The 16,711-nt window shown below is 47.2% G+C and overlaps 1 protein-coding gene across 2 annotated transcripts in view; it reads left to right on the top strand.

Annotated features, from left to right (window-relative positions):
- Positions 1-13,686, top strand: part of LOC137440313 (heterogeneous nuclear ribonucleoprotein D-like-A) — a 38,993-nt gene extending 25,307 nt beyond the window's left edge. The window contains exons 6-8 of one of the 2 annotated variants that reach the window (XM_068136613.2): positions 9,612-9,767; positions 10,033-10,141; positions 13,435-13,686. In XM_068136613.2, the coding sequence (XP_067992714.2) occupies positions 9,612-9,767; positions 10,033-10,109 (233 nt within the window). In that variant the 3' untranslated portion in view covers positions 10,110-10,141; positions 13,435-13,686. Of the gene's footprint in view, positions 1-9,611; positions 9,768-10,032; positions 10,142-10,529; positions 11,305-13,434 lie in introns of those variants that run through there. The other variant, XM_078782598.1, reaches the window with a different exon arrangement.
- The last annotated feature ends 3,025 nt before the right edge of the window (positions 13,687-16,711 follow it).

Raw genomic sequence — 16,711 nt, 5'->3', positions numbered from 1 at the left:
TTACTAATAATTGGTATCTGTAATCTGGTTCTCCAACCTAATGAGTGGACGTCATCGCCATGCATGTCCACATTGCCTGCAAAGCTCCAGGGGAACCATCTAGCAGTGCGTCATTATGGATTATAAATTCAGATACTGTCACAAGTGCATGCAAAACTCAGTTACTGACCTGGTTTCGCCCATGTTGGGGCTTCATCAGGGCAACGCAGTGAGCCTTCCATACACTTGTAACTCTGATGTTACTGATGTATGATGTAACTCCTCCCCACTGATGATATGAAGGTCGCATAGCGACTGATATAAAAACCGAAAGGTTTAGAGTTACAAGTGTATGGAAGGCTCACTGCGTTTGCCCTGATGAAGCCCCAACAAGGGCGAAACCAGTTCGGTAACTGAGTTTTGCATGCACTTGTGACAGTATCTGAATTTATAATCCATAATGACACACTGCTAGATGGTTCCCCTGGAGCTTTGCAGGCAATGCGGACATGCATGGCGATGACGTCATGACGTTCGCTCATTAGGTTGGAGAACTATATATTGTTACAGACGCGGTTGTGGATGTTAGTTTACCGAGTGGTTTGGTATGACCACGTCTGCACAAGTTACCCGATTATGCTCGAACGTTGACTAGTCGCGCTACGCTAGATCAATGAAGGAAAAGGACACAACGGCTGGATTAAAATGACACGACACCAAGGGTTCAGTTCTCAAGACCTCCGGAGGAGGTTATATTATGGCGGAAGGTTAGATTACAACTACAAGAGGGACATCATAGAAAGACAGGCACTTAGACACACTCTTATATTAACCCCAACAGACGACAGATAAACGGGACAAAAGGCTGACTCACACGGGGATTGATGGCAAGGAAAGGCAGGATCGATGGCTCCAGGTGCACCTGGGCTCAGGGCAGAATCGACCCGGTTCGGTCCGGTCCAAAGATGCGGGGAGGTATCGTCGCACTGGGGGTGGCGTCCTCTGCTCTCCGTAGTTCAGGCGCATCTCACCTCACATCCGGTAAGTCGCCGCGTATATCCGGCGGGGAGTGACACGCCCTCGGCTCGCTAGCTCCGCCCCAGATGGAATCGGCACGTCGCTTCTCATTGGGTGCGTGCGGGGGGTTACCGGCTCCGCCCTTGACGAGGGGCTGACAAGGAGCCCCTTCGTGGTAACCCCGTGGAGCGCATGGTCATGGCGGCTAACCGAGCCGGTGTGAGGACGCACACTCCCCGCACGCCGCGCCGCGCCCCTCTGTTGTTGTTGTAGTTGTTGTTGTTTGGGGAAGAAGATGGGAGGAGGTATGGGAAGGTCCTAAACTCACTACTGGTGCCATATAATCACATTCTGGTGCAACGAAGAGTCAGAATTAATGGAAACGAGTCCTTAACTGACATAGACTAAGAATAACTAGCAAGATGTCCGAAAGTTGTCTACGTGAGATGCGGTGGACCTGGGCACGACATTTAATGGGGGAAAAAGGGGAAGGTCGGTTCTACAGAGTGTTATTTACAGGCAATGGGACTAGGGAATGGGGGATTGGGGATAGTTGGGGAGTATTGGGGAAATAGGGGAATATTTACAAGCGGATATGGAGGCCAAATGCCATATTCGCAACATTGCACCCTTCTCTACCCTCGGGGCGTCCCGACCCGATAAATTTTTACCTACTTTAGTGTGGCACGCAGATGTAGTTCCCTCTACTATTAACTCTACCCTGAGTGCGACAGTTTTACAGATATTCACAAATGAGTAAATATGTCCCCCTGCGACGTTGCACCCTTCTCCTCACAGAAACACACCCACAGGATAACCGAATCCGGAAAGAATTCGCAAACTAAACATACAGCCGGTAGGGAGCATTATTTACAAGACTACGCTGCTATTTACACTACGATCCAGGACCTGTTTCTGGAGGAACACATGCAGATGTTATGCATAGAGAGAGCACGCATGCCAGCATCGATACACCAACCCACGAGTGCTCTGTGGCCTACGGCCTTTAATAATGTGCAGAGCACCCCTTCCAAGCATCAAAAGCACCACCCCTTCACACAGTCAGCACCATCCGGTGCACCAATAAAGTGTTTATGAATCACCGGTGGTGTCACAGCCGGCCGATGTTCTGCCGCTGGTCTTGCCTTCGTGTGGTGCACTTGGCGTTCTCGCCTCTTTCAAAAAAATCAAGAAAGGCGCCAACCGCGTCCATTTCTGTATTGTGGCCGTCAGGGGCCAACTAAGAGTGGTTCACCTGTTTGGCATAGGTGCCACGTTGACCCATAGGTCCTTCCACGGGTGGTGCTTGGCCGCAAAAGAACTGCGGTCCATTGTGGGTGGCCACAAACATTGCGGTCCATATGGTGTATCGATCCAAGCAGCAAGCAGCGAAAGTGCAGGCCCACAACTGCGGAGCCAGCACCTCTCTCTCTCCTCTCTCTCTGCCCCAAAGCCAGATCCTCGGAGGTGGGAGACAAAAGAAGCAGACAAGTGAGTAAGGTGGTAAGGGCGCAAAAGTGCACGCAATATAAGATGATGCACACTGGGGGCACATGGGAACCAGGTGAGACAGGTACGTTCCTATCGTACGCCCCCCCCCCCCCACCAGGTAACCTACATGGCCCCTCCCTTACCCCTTACTGTATCCACAAAACACAACACTACTCATAAACATCTACTTTACAAATCAACAACCGTCCCTACTGTCTCCCCCGTTCCTCCCATAAACCAAATTCGTCTTCTCTCACTCCTAACCAATCAAATTTGCCATTTTCAACTCTCATCACAATTTGCCATCTCCAACTCAACATCATAATTTGCCATCACCAATTCATCATCAGTCCCTCCTAGGGAGGGAGAGATGGAATCACCCCAATGTCTCATCCACGTCGTGATGCGTCTCACCAATCCACAGCAATCTCATTTCCTGCAACTCAAAACAAAGAAAACACAGGTGTGGAGTCATCATCATCACCACGGGTAAGTGGCTGCGTATGGTGCGACAGGCTCATCAATCCTAACTATTTCCTAAATGACTTTAACAACTTTACACTACCCGGGGTCTTTCTCCTGCCAAACCATTGGCCCTCTTACACTATGGGTTCTAAAAACCAATTCCCATTGGCCAAACTGTGGTGCTTTTCAATTTGGGGTCTCACTCCCCCGATTCATCTCCCGGTGCCCTCGCACAATTTCTGGGCTGTGGCGTGTACCTCTCCCAGCGGGTCTACCCACCTGCACACCCCCACCACTGCAGTTGCCTCCGAGCTTACCTGCTCCTCACCCTAACCTAACTACCTGGGGAAGGCCCTCTGGCGCTCTCCCCACTCGGTGCCCTCTCTGGCACTGGGCTACCCGGGTCCATCCTCCGGATCCTCGGGCCCCATCCACAACTCTACCGGCTCCCAGAGCCCACCTGCGGCCTCACCTGGCCGACATCCTCACAGTGGTGGAGTGCCCAACCAACTACACACACTAACAGGCTACACGCCCAGCCATTTCCACAACACTAATGCACCCATTCACAACACCATTCTGCAACCGCACCACAGATGCCAATATCCAACCACAATTTACCTGTACCCTCTACCTAGCACTTACACTACCCGCCCCGGGTATCCGTGATGGGGGTCCACTCTTCCCCCATTCACACCTTCGCACCATGCACACCACTCCGTACCACTTACTCCAACTCTCTCCACACACCTGTACTTGCACACCTGTGCTCTCACACCTGGTGCCACCTGCACCCTTCTCTCCCCAAGCGCATTCGCGCTGATCCACAACACTCACTACTCATACACTGCTCCACTCACCTGTCCAGTTGCACACCTGTGCAATCACACCTGTTCAATCACCCCTGTTCAATCCTCACACACACGGCATCATCTCAGCTAACTACTCCCCTCTGAAAATTGCGCTTCCCAGTCGTCCCTTTAAACTATTGCGCTCCCTCGTCATTATCATCCACACTAATCTACCTGCGTCCCCACTACAGGTATCAGTCACTAACTAAACCTTAACGTCACCTAATGTCATCTTCGCTAGATCCCTACACACAATATAACCTAACCCACCCGGGCTAGTTTTCACTGCCATACACCCCATAAGCTATTGCTCCTTTGCCCCCACTCTGGGAAGGGTGGCAGGGATGCCCCCCTTACCCACTGGGCCCATCGCTCACTACCAATTTTGCACATCAAATTTCAACAAATCAAAATTTTTGCCAATCACTACCCATCATCTGCCAATCACTACTGCCAATCCCTTGCCAATCATCAAATTTTGTTTTTCTCTAATTTTGGGTCCAAAACTCTAACCTCATCACCCAGTCTACTCACTAATGCCTCTCTGTGCGCCAATTCCCGTCCAAAGCCCGGCTTCGTAAAGCCAAGCCATGAATGCGGGTTGTTCTGTGCCAGCGGCTGGATACGTCCCGCATTCGGTGCAGGGAAGGAGGTTTACCCGGGCCGAGATCCCACGCACCATCTCGGCACGGAGCCATCCCATGGCTCGATCTCGACCTGCCGGACTGCCTCAACAAAAAGTGGTCGCCATGACGACCCTTTCTATCGGGCTGCCCGCTCCGCCTAGTGGAGCACGGACGCGGCCGTTCAAAGCGAGGCCCGGCACGCACCGAGGGCCCGCTTCGGCTAAAAGTCGACCTAACCTCTAACCTGGTTACCGTCGATGCTTCACCTGGATTCTTACACCCCGCAGCCCGTTCCTTGCTCACACATCCAGCCGTGCCCATGCTCCTCGTACCTTTCCTTACACACCCAGGTACCCTCATTCCACTCACAGCCTTGGTCACACACCTGACCACCGAACACTTTGGCACACATTCGTTGCTCGCACACCTCACCAATACACCGCTTCGCGCCCCCTCCTCGGTCACCTCCTCTGTGACAATCACAGGTGTGCCCTCATTCGCACACCCAACCACGTGCCTCACCACCAACTCCAGCGTGCATTCCCACTCACGCTCTACCATTCCAGGTGTGCATCCTTCCATCCCAGGTGTACATCCTCGCTCACCTGTCACAACCAACTCACTCTCCTTGTCACTCTCAATACTCTCACCTCCATTCTTGACAGCGCACTCACCCTTACTCTTGACAGCGCACTCTTTCCTCATGCACCTGTCCGTCACACACCTTTCTCGCGCACACTCTCCCGTCACACCCTCTGTAACACTCACCACACCGCGCTTCCACGTGCTCCCTCGCACACGCGCTACGACCGACTCACTCTCGCCAGCACACTCACTCCTTGGCACGCACTTTTTTCTCACACACCCCAGAGTCGGACTTTCTCGCACACCTCCTTTTTCGCACACCAGACCTGTCGCACACTTCACCAACGGCCTCTCACGAACACCCGGGTCCATCTCGACCCCCAAGCTTCTTAAATCCCCTGGCGCATCATACGCACGACCATATTGGTCACCACTTACACCGGGTCCTCTTCCTCTTCGCTTCTCCTCCATCACCTGCGAATCCCTCATCCGGTTAATGAGCACATCATCACGATCCGAACACAGACTTTGGACCAATTCTTTTACTTCCTCCTTTATCTCTTTCTTATCCTCTCTCCGTCGCTTCTTAATTTCGCTCATCCCTTCTTCCACTTCTTCTAATTTCTGCTTCACCTCTTTTATTCCCCGGTACGTCTCCTCAAGCTCGTCCTCTAAGGCTACCTTGACCGTTTCCAGGTGCGTCCTCACCTGCCGGTCCTTCGTCTCTATTACCTCTACCACCTCGTCCAACCTCGCTGTCAGTCCCTCACGTACCATCTGACATTCCCTCTTCGTCGCTATTAAGTCATCTTTTAGTTCTTTCTGTGTCGCTTTCAACCCTCCTAATACCGCAGTGTTCCTTTGAACCTGCTCCGTTACTTCTTTTTGTCCCTCCGTCAGCTGTTCCACCTCCTGCGTCAGGACCTCTCTGCCCCCTTGTAACTTTACAGTCCCCTTTCTCACCTCCTTCTCCATGTGCTCCTTACAGTGCCTCACCTCCTCGCGCACTCCTCCGACCTCCTCACTCACACCTCTTCTGATCTCCTCTCCCATCACTTGCATCTCCTGCCCAGATGCCACCCTCATCTGCTCCATTTCCTCCCTGTGAGCATCCAGTTTAGTTTCTACCCCCATTCTGACCCCCTCTATCTGCTGCCCCATTTGGTTAACTTCCCTTTCCGCTTGGTCCCTCATGTCCCTCAATTTGCCTTCCATCCTGTTTTCTAACCCCTCTAACCCATTTTTCACTCCCTCTATCTGATTCTCCTGGGCAGCCATTCTATTTTCTACCCCCTCTAACCCCTTTTGCATCCCTTCCATTTGATTCTCTTGAGCGGCCATTCTGTTTTCTACCCCCATTAACCCATTTCTCACCTCTTTTATCCCATTGTCTAACCCCTCAAAATTTTTGTCTACCTTCTCACCAGTACCCCTCGCTTCGTCCCTCATTACCCCCATTTGGCCCTCTAATCGCTCACTATCAACCCTCATTTGCTCACTCTGAGCATCCATCCGGTTCCCCATTACCCCCATTTGGTTTCCCAACCGCTCACTATCAGCCCTCATTCCCACCATTTGTTCCATAAGGGCCCTCATTTGCAGGAGGAAAAGGTTCGAATCCACCAGGGGCGCTGCCACGGTCGCGGGCGCGGTGACCAGCGAGGCGCCATTTTGTGCGTCTGCTACCCTCGCTGCTTCGCTCTCCTCACGTCCCTCAATTTGGTCCTGGACCGACCCTGCCTCACTCTCCACTACCGGACCCCAGCCGACTTGGTCTGCCATAGCGCGACTTTCAAAATTCGGGTTTTTATTTCCGTATAACAAAATCAAATTTCGCCGTTATAATTTCGTCGAGCGCGGGAAACGCGCTCCGGGTCGATTCTACCTCCCAAAGTTTGGGCCTAACAAATTTAGTCCCGGGTCCGAATTCCACTCCTCGACACCAATTGTTACAGACGCGGTTGTGGATGTTAGTTTACCGAGCGGTTTGGTATGACCACGTCTGCACAAGTTACCCGATTATGCTCGAACGTTGACTAGTCGCGCTACGCTAGATCAATGAAGGAAAAGGACACAACGGCTGGATTAAAATGACACGACACCAAGGGTTCAGTTCTCAAGACCTCCGGAAGAGGTTACATTATGGCGGAAGGTTAGATTACAACTACAAGAGGGACATCATAGAAAGACAGGCACTTAGACACACTCTTATATTAACCCCAACAGACGACAGATAAACGGGACAAAAGGCTGACTCACACGGGGATTGATGGCAAGGAAAGGCAGGATCGATGGCTCCAGGTGCACCTGGGCTCAGGGCAGAATCGACCCGGTTCGGTCCGGTCCAAAGATGCGGGGAGGTATCGTCGCACTGGGGGTGGCGTCCTCTGCTCTCCGTAGTTCAGGCGCATCTCACCTCACATCCGGTAAGTCGCCGCGTATATCCGGCGGGGAGTGACACGCCCTCGGCTCGTTAGCTCCGCCCCAGATGGAATCGGCACGTCGCTTCTCATTGGGTGCGTGCGGGGGGTTACCGGCTCCGCCCTTGACGAGGGGCTGACAAGGAGCCCCTTCGTGGTAACCCCGTGGAGCGCATGGTCATGGCGGCTAACCGAGCCGGTGTGAGGACGCACACTCCCCGCACGCCGCGCCGCGCCCCTCTGTTGTTGTAGTTGTTGTTGTTTGGGGAAGAAGATGGGAGGAGGTATGGGAAGGTCCTAAACTCACTACTGGTGCCATATAATCACATTCTGGTGCAACGAAGAGTCAGAATTAATGGAAACGAGTCCTTAACTGACATAGACTAAGAATAACTAGCAAGATGTCCGAAAGTTGTCTACGTGAGATGCGGTGGACCTGGGCACGACATTTAATGGGGGAAAAAGGGGAAGGTCGGTTCTACAGAGTGTTATTTACAGGCAATGGGACTAGGGAATGGGGGATTGGGGATAGTTGGGGAGTATTGGGGAAATAGGGGAATATTTACAAGCGGATATGGAGGCCAAATGCCATATTCGCAACAATATATATATATATATATATATATATATATATATATATATATATATATATATATATATATATATATATACATACATACATACATACATACATACATACATACATACATACATACATACATACATACATACATATATACATATATATATATATATATATATATATACATATATATATATATATATATATATATATATATATATATATATATATATATATATATATATATATATATATATATATCTATCTATCTATAATTCCAGCAATCTCTGTGTGTCTGTGTGTCTGTGACCGCTGTTTCTCGACAACCACGGGTCCGATATACTTGAAACTTGCCAGGTATATTGCTGGGGACCCGAGGATGTGCCTTTTCAAGGTTTGAAATTAATCGGACAAGTACTTACCGAGCTATGGCGATTTAGCCGTTCGCCGTTCGCTTTGGCGTTGCGAATGGACCAAACCATTCATGTAAATAGAGGGGGGGGGGGGGGTTCTGTGGTCGTTCGCTTTGGCTTTGCGAATGGACCAAACCATTCATGTAAATAGAGGGGGGGGGGTTCTGTGGTCGTTCGCTTTGGCTTTGCGAATGGACCAAACCATTCATGTAAATAGAGGGGGGGGTTCTGTGGTCGTTGCGAATGGACCAAACCATTCACATCGAATCATCGAATCACATCGAATGGACCAAACCGTTCGCTTTGGACCAAACCATTGCATGTAAATAGAGGGGGGGGGGTTCTGTGGTCGTTGCGAATGGACCAAACCATTCATGTAAATAGAGGGGGGGGGGGGTTCTGTGGTCGTTACTGCCACGTGGTTTCAAAGTTTTTTTTTGTTGTTGTTGTTTGCACGCATGTTTTTTTGCACCCACGTACGGGCACGCCCTAGGATGTTTACACACACACACCCCTACACAAATTTTTTTTTTTTTTTTTTTTTGGCAAGGAACGGGCACCCACGTTCGGGCACGTCCTAGTATATATTAATTGAAGCATCCATACCAATTGGATGTTTTGCTGTGATTCGCTTATTTTTGTCCCCCGTCGCACCGCGGAGCGAAAGGGGGACTATGGTTTGTCCGTGCGTGCGTAAGCGAAGGACCGCATTCGAATTTGGTGTGTGGGTGTAACCCACGTCAAAATCCAAGATGGCCGCCGCCATGTATGTCTGAACCTTGTGAGATGAATATCTTGAAAAATAAGCGAAGTACCAACTTCTAATTTGGTGTGTGGGTGTATCTCGACATACAGAAGAACCCTATTGAAAAATGGGTCGCCACGTCAAAATCCAAGATGGCCGCCGCCATGTATGTCTGAACCTTGAGTGTAATATCTTGAAAAATAAGCGAAGTACCAACTTCTAATCTGGTGTGTGGGTGTATCTAGGCAAAACGGAAGAACGCTATTGCAAATTGGGTCGCCACGTCAAAATCCAAGATGGCCACCTTGCGTCTTCCACTTTGTCAACTCTCATCACTTCACCGACGGGGGACCGAGGCGTAACGCTTGTTTACCAAGTCATCTATGGTGTCTAATTATACTTTGTGATTGTTCCAAAAACTCCATTTTCCGCACAGCCACCTCACAGGGTTGGAGTTCTGGTTATTACAACCAAGGGTACGGTGGCTATGGGAACTATGGCGGGAGCTATGGTGGATATGGAAGCTACCCTAGTGGCTATGACTACTCGTACTATGGCTATGGTGGATATGGAGGCTACGGAGATTACAGTGGTATGTAATGCTCTGTTGGACATTTCATCACAGCTGGACAGAATGAAGCCGCTGTCTTTTTATTTTATTTTATTTTGTTTTTTTGACCTTTGTGAAATTTTGAAAGAGAAATGGTGAAAGTAATAAAATGTGCCAACATGATTACAGTTCCACAGAATATTTACATTTGGTCGCACAACATCATTGCCACCACCCGGTCAGCTTCCGGGTTCCATTTATCTTGCGCAAGATACCATTCTCACTGATGTCCATCGTTCTTGCGCAGTTGGACAGCCGGCCACTTATGGCAAAGCCCCACGGCGTGGTGGTGCAGTCCATCAGACCAACTACAGACCTTATTAAATCTTCCTCGGTTCTCCACTTCATTTAAGATGGTATGGCCTATTCAAAACTCTGTGTGCCGTTTGATGTCGATTGCCATTCGCCTTCCCCCCTGCGCACTTACTTTGTACCAGTCCTTGGCTGTTAAATGGTGGTCATTTTTCTAACTTTTGTATCGGCTAGAGGTGAGATAAAGTACCTGTGAATGTGTGGAAATCGCAGAGTTGTACGAGATTTGTTTGCAACTGCTAGTTTTTATTTGAGTTATGCGCTTTGGCAAGATTTGGTTTTGTCAGTGAATATTCAAGCTTTGCACTAAATTAATTTTAACCGTTTTCTCAAAAACTATTTGTGACAATTGCTGCAAATGCTTAGTGACTGGTGTTAGCGTGTTTTTACGGTTAAAATGTTTTTTTAATTTTTTTTTCCCCCCATCTTCAGATGAACCTTGTGAAAGAGAATTTGACACAAAAAACAGTGTTGCTAAAATTGCTCGAATAATGATTTTTAAACGAAAGGTGCTGCTCAGCTTTGGGAGAAATTGTGTCTAGCATCCTGAGCATGTTCAAACAAACGGAAACCCCTCCCCAGGTGGTACCGCATTACAGCTACCATCTTGACGTATCATGTAGCTGGTTGGTGCTTCCTTCCTTCTGCTTCTGTATTCAGGTGTGTTCTCTAAAGTGGAATTTAGAAACGTCATCGCTCAATCTGAAGAGGGCACTCGATCTTGGTTTTTGCTTTTGCCTGCAAAGGTGAATGAGAGTTTTCTTAACATTAAGACATTGCAATATCGTGTTGAAGACCTAGGTGAGTGGCCTATATTACATCCGTTATTGAGGGTTCTCTCAGCTTTAACTGTCAACTCTTCGAGTTAGGGGAGAAAAACAAACGTGCAAAGTTGATGAAGTCTCTTGACTTTATTAATGTTGTAAACCCGTGCAGGCCGGTTAGTTTCAGGAAGATTTTTTTCAGTCTCAGAATTGTGTTCGATCCAGGGAATCCCTTTGGTTGATCTTGGTTGTGCAATCCTGAAATCCTGAACCTGTAGATTCTGCTGTCAACGTGAAAACGTTCCTGTGTTTTGTTTGGAGCTTACCGGAAGTAAATGACGAAGTGAAACAACCATTAGCATAGTTGGAGCTGCCTGCCTTGAATGTAAAAACAGCGAGTTAATTAATATAGAGTTAAACTCTACTTTGTGGGAATGTGATGTAAAAAAATAAAATAATAATAATTAATAATAATAATCAAATTATATTTATTATATAAATTTTTGTATACATATTTATATTTATATATTTTATATATTTTATGTATTCATATATATATATATATATATATATTATTGAGAAATTAAATGTCCTCGAGATTGGGCATTCTGTTGCTTGTAATTCCCTCGTAGGCATGAGGGTAAGATCGTGCAATGCAATGTGCAAAATTTTGAAAAGGTTAGCATAACAGCTCGCTTTCGCGACCCTCGATTCAGTATACAAAAAAAATAATAATAATAAGTGTTTGTTGTAGTGTTAACATTGTATGAATCGACGTTAAAATAATGAATTTTTGCTTTTCCATAACCCTTGATGTAATTTTCTGCTTAGCTGTTGCCTGTACGAAGCGTTGTGATGAGCTTTGCAGGAAGGCATTGATGTGTACTGTTGGAGAGATAACTACATGAATGAATGGATGTTTATTGCTTGTAGAACCCGAATGGGCCCTGTCACTATATTGATTACAAACAGAAAAGCTACTTGCTGTTCAATTATCTTGGTGTCGCATGAATAATCGTAACTTGATTTTCTTTCTTGTACATCAACATTAGGCTCAAGGTGGAGATTGTACATGAATCGCACACAAGAGACATTTGCAGACGTGATTGTATTTTTGCATGGAATGTTAGGAGTTGGGAGATAAACGTGTGAACGGTGCCATGCGGGGTGAACCTGGTTAATCCACATTTTAACCAAACTAGGGGTTCAGGTGGGAACACAAAATGGATCGACCCACATTGCAATCCATTATGGTTTTGTTGCGCTCTCGATCAATCGTAACTTTCTTGTGACAGCAGTAAAATTGTCCACACCATGTCGGTAGTTTAAAAACTGCAGTCCTCGCCACATTAGTTTATCTTTCTACACAACCTTGAAATCCTGCTGGGGAGTGTCGAGGGTTGTTTTAACGTGTGCTGAAATCATGCTGTATTTGGCACGTTTTTGTTCCACATTAGACACCATAATCATACTGAAATTGGAATGAATTATGGAAGGGCCCTCACTTATGATTGTTTCTTCCTGCATTTTTTGTGTCGGGTAAACTTAAATTCTGATGAGTACTGTTTTAGCAACTTCAGTTTGTATAACGACTTGATTATGGAGTCTTTACGGCAACATATATAAATTGCTAATTTGTAACAGCAGAATCAGCACAAAAAACTGAAGGGGTCTGACCTCATGTATGTCCTTCATTTCCTTCACCCATCCTGACTTTTTGACCCTTCCCCAAGAGGGCAGCCTCGAGCCAAAGGTCGTGACCCAAAACGAGGTTACGGCCTGGGCAACGGCTGCCAATCGAGCATGGGTCAGAGTGCGCAGCGGCGTATGAGTGACGACCACATCCTTACCCCTTAACCTTCTCCCCTTGCTCAATGATAATTAAGTCATTAATATTAAGATTATTCATGTAAAGGGTGACTTCATCTAAAAGGGTGGCCTGTTTCTGATGAAGATTTGAGTTTGAGTCTTAAATGGTAACTCAGTGGTAAAAGGGCACATCCCCAACCTCACCCCATCCCTTCTTCCAACCAAAAGTCCTGATCCGTTTACACTTGGTACGCCTTGCTTGGCTTCCCCACATGATGCATTGCCCCAACACAATGCATTGCAACAGAAGAGGAGTTGGTTGTCTGGGTTCCACGTCCTCAGGCCTCATCCTCCGAGAATGAGACATCCGGGCCTCATCTGCAGGTACACTGGATAACATCGTGCTCATTTGCCAGAGGGTAAACAGGTTAACGACCTTAACTCGATGCTTGTTAACCGTTTTTTTAATAGTTTTTTTTTTTTTTTTTTTTTTGTGGTCTAACTGCTAATGGTAATGATAATTTCTGAGTTTTCTCTACAGGTTAAAGGTAAAGGTTAAAGGGTGCGGAGAACTTGATAATACGGCAAAATCCTCTTCTCTTGCCGTGCCTCACTTTCCCTTCCCTTCGTACTTGCACTTTTTTTCTCTTCCTGCTTTCCCATCAACATTTTCTTTTGATGCATAGTCTCAATACCTAAAGTTTCTTCCACCCTCCCTGCTTTCCATCCTCTGTCTCCCCGACTTTCCGTTTCCCCCTACTTAGATAACCGTGTCTGGGACGAAGACCTGCAGGAAGTGCCAAGAAGAGATATTGTGGGGAGTGAGAAAAGGGTGAATTTTGTCAACTTTCTGGTCATTCCCTCCCCTTAGCATTCCCTTCCATCACAACCTCCAGTTGTAATCCTCAGCCTTGTTTCTGACTGTTCATAGCTGTTTTGTTTTTTGTTTTTTGTATTATGCAGTAGTTGGATCTTTTTTGTCGTTTTCAGTTTTATCAATAAATGTACAAAAGATATCACATTGTTTGGTTTTACTAGCTGTCTGATTTTTTTTTTTTTTTTTTTTTTTTTTTGATGTGCAATTTTAATGTTACTTTCGATTTGACGTATTGATGCTGAACTAGGCCATTTGTGCATGTGCTGTATTTTTACAGTGACTCGGTTCGGTGGCTTAGAATTGCACATCATAATTTTCAGCATTTCCACAGGAAGGGGTCGATATCAGAATGAATATGAATGAATGAATGATCATTTTAAGGCCATTTTCCCCGCTAGAGCGGGGGTTAGCCTTGCGGGCCCCATGACAATCATGGTTCCCTGTTTGAGGCAATGTTTTTATGGCCACCCTCCCTGTTTTTATGATATCAGAATAAAAGAAAACCACCTTTAGAGGCCATTTTTCCCCGCAAAGTGGGGGTTGGCCTTTTTCGGGCACCGTGGTTGTTGTTGTTTTTTGTTGGTCCCCTTTTTGAAGCAATGTTTTACGGCCCGATGCCCTTCCTGCCGCCAGCCCTGTTTGTCGCCTTTTACGACAAACAGGGAATTACCAGTGAACTGGTACTCAATTAGCCGACCTCGGAAGGATGACAGGCTGAGTCAACCCCCCTGGCGTTAATTCAGCGATCGGCCGGGATTCGAACCCAGGATCCTAGGATCCTAAGCTGTCACCCTAGCCGCTAAGCCAACACCAGGCTCAATCTGATATTATATGATAATATCTGATCTGATAATAGCTGATAATATAGCTGAATAGCTGATAATAGCTCAATCTGTTAATATCTGATATGATATCAGAATGGTTAACCATAATTGTTCTGTTCCTGAATTTAAATTTTACCCACCCAAATAATGGGAATACAAGATGTATCTGTGAAGGAGGAGGCGGTTGTGGTCCATTTTTGTCGGCCCCGGATATAAAATGCGCGCATACATATGCATGTATATTGTCATGTACACATGCACACATATTGCAGGGTTTGGGGTTTACCACGAGGAGACTTCTGGGTCTCCTGACTACCACAGGTCAAGCATGAACGCCAATCAAACGACCAAATCTCCCAGGGTCCTCCATCTGACACTTTACCTGGGGGTGACGTGGCCAACCTAACTGGGGATCGTGCCCTCACCATGTTTTGATCTTATCTTGTTTAATCGGGTTGAGCTGAACGAACTGCCGAGTATGTAGCGGCTACTGTTTGGAGCCAAATAATTTGGGAAGAACGTCCCAGCTAACTCTGGTGTGGACTCTGCTAAACCAATGGAGGAAAAGACATCACAAGCAGAGTGGAAGAACATGTAGCTGGTTTATTATTTATTTGTGTGTGTGTGTGTGTGCGCTCCATTACGAGCCTTAGATCTTGTAAAAAAAAAAAGGGGGGGGGGGGGTGGAAGTTGTGGTGCATTTGTACAATCAGAGTTTTTTCACAAGGCACAGCAGGGAAAGAACACTATTCGTGTGGTGCGACACAAGACAATTTGGGAATTTGTGTGGTGCGGCAATGTACAAAGCAAAGAGACCCAGTGTAAATCTTACCCATCTAATAATACCCCTTATGCTATTTTACCGTATCAAACATAACATTGGCACCAAATTAGACTTGCATCCGGAGAAAAGGTAGACGGTTCCAGAAAGACAGAGCAGGGCGAGGCTGGTACAACCTCTTCACGCACCACGGAGAACTGACGAGTCTTTTGCTTGGTAATGCCTTGCCTTGGTAGAAAGGTAATGGCGAGTAATACCTGTGCTTGCTCTCATTGAATGGCTTTTCTGGTTTGAACAGATAATCCGGCTCGCCCTGTTCTTCTCCTGTTTCTCACAGGTCTAATGCAGCAGGTTGGCCCCTCCCTCCTGTCTCGTACTGTGGTGGCTTGTCCTTCTCTGAACAGTCTGTCAGATCCTGTGGAATTCTTTAAACTGCCTGTTGAACTCGAACCATCCTATCAACTCTGTATATTACAATGTCCTGTCGAGACAGATTTGCAGCTCCGCATTATGTCTTTTTTTTTTTTTTTTTTTTTGTTTTTTTTTTTTTTTTTTGGTATACTGAATCGAGGCTCGTGAAAGAGCTAACATTTATTTCACAAACAAATCAACCAGACAAACAAAATATACAAAAAGAGGGAGCGGAAGACAAGATGGGGAGAGAAGGGGAAGCACACAACCACATTTGAGAGCAGGGAGAAGTGTGGGAGGGAGAGGGCTTGGGGGAAGGGGGGGGGGGGTGGGAGAAGTATAAAACACAAGGGGACCGAAATTAGCGGGGGTAGAAAAGATCAAGGTTTTGGATGGGGGAGGATAAGAGATGGTGGTGAACAGCTGTTTTAAAGACCTGGAGGGTGGAGTGGGATTGAAGAGAGTGAGGGAGTTTGTTCCAGAGGCGGGAGAAAAGAGAAATGAAGGAGTGAAGGTGAGCAGAAAGTCTTGATTTTGGCAGTTTAACCATAAGAGGGTTGCAGGCAGATCTTGTGTGACCTGTAGGAATATTTGGGGGACAGAGCCCAGAGAGGGCTGGGGGGGCAAGGCCAGAGAGGAGTCGGTAGAAGACGGAAAGACCACCAACCTGCCTGCGGTGAGTGAGTGAAAGGCCCTTGGAGTTAGCTTCATCGCGGGAGATTCCAATGATTCTGAACGCTTTGGTTTCAACAGCGTGAAGACGGGCTAGGTGTGAGGCAGGAGCACCAGACCAGAGGGGAGAGCAGTATTCCATAGAGCTGCGGATGAAAGCCTTGTATGTGGTGAGGAGCTCAGGTGTGCCAAGGAAGGACTTCGCACGACGGAGGATGCCCAGTCGGCGACTGGCTTTGGAGGCCAGATTTGAAATGTGGTTTTCCCAGGAAAGATCATGGCAGATAGTGAGACCCAAAAGCTTGAGTGACAGAACTTCTTGGAGAGGATTATTCAGAAAGTGGATGGGAGTGTTTTCCAGTCGGTCTTTTCGGAGAGACATCGTAAGAGTGTGAGATTTATCAGGATTGAAAGACATGTTCCATTTGTTTGCCCAGTCTGTGATTTTGTCCAGGTCTGCAGAGAGTGAGGAGGCT

The sequence above is a fragment of the Myxine glutinosa genome, chromosome 7, assembly GCF_964187855.1.
Source record: "Myxine glutinosa chromosome 7, kmMyxGlut1.1, whole genome shotgun sequence".
Classification (NCBI taxonomy): domain Eukaryota; kingdom Metazoa; phylum Chordata; class Myxini; order Myxiniformes; family Myxinidae; genus Myxine; species Myxine glutinosa.
The sequence above is the reverse complement of the archived record's forward strand: the minus strand, read 5'-3'. Positions and strand labels throughout refer to the sequence as shown.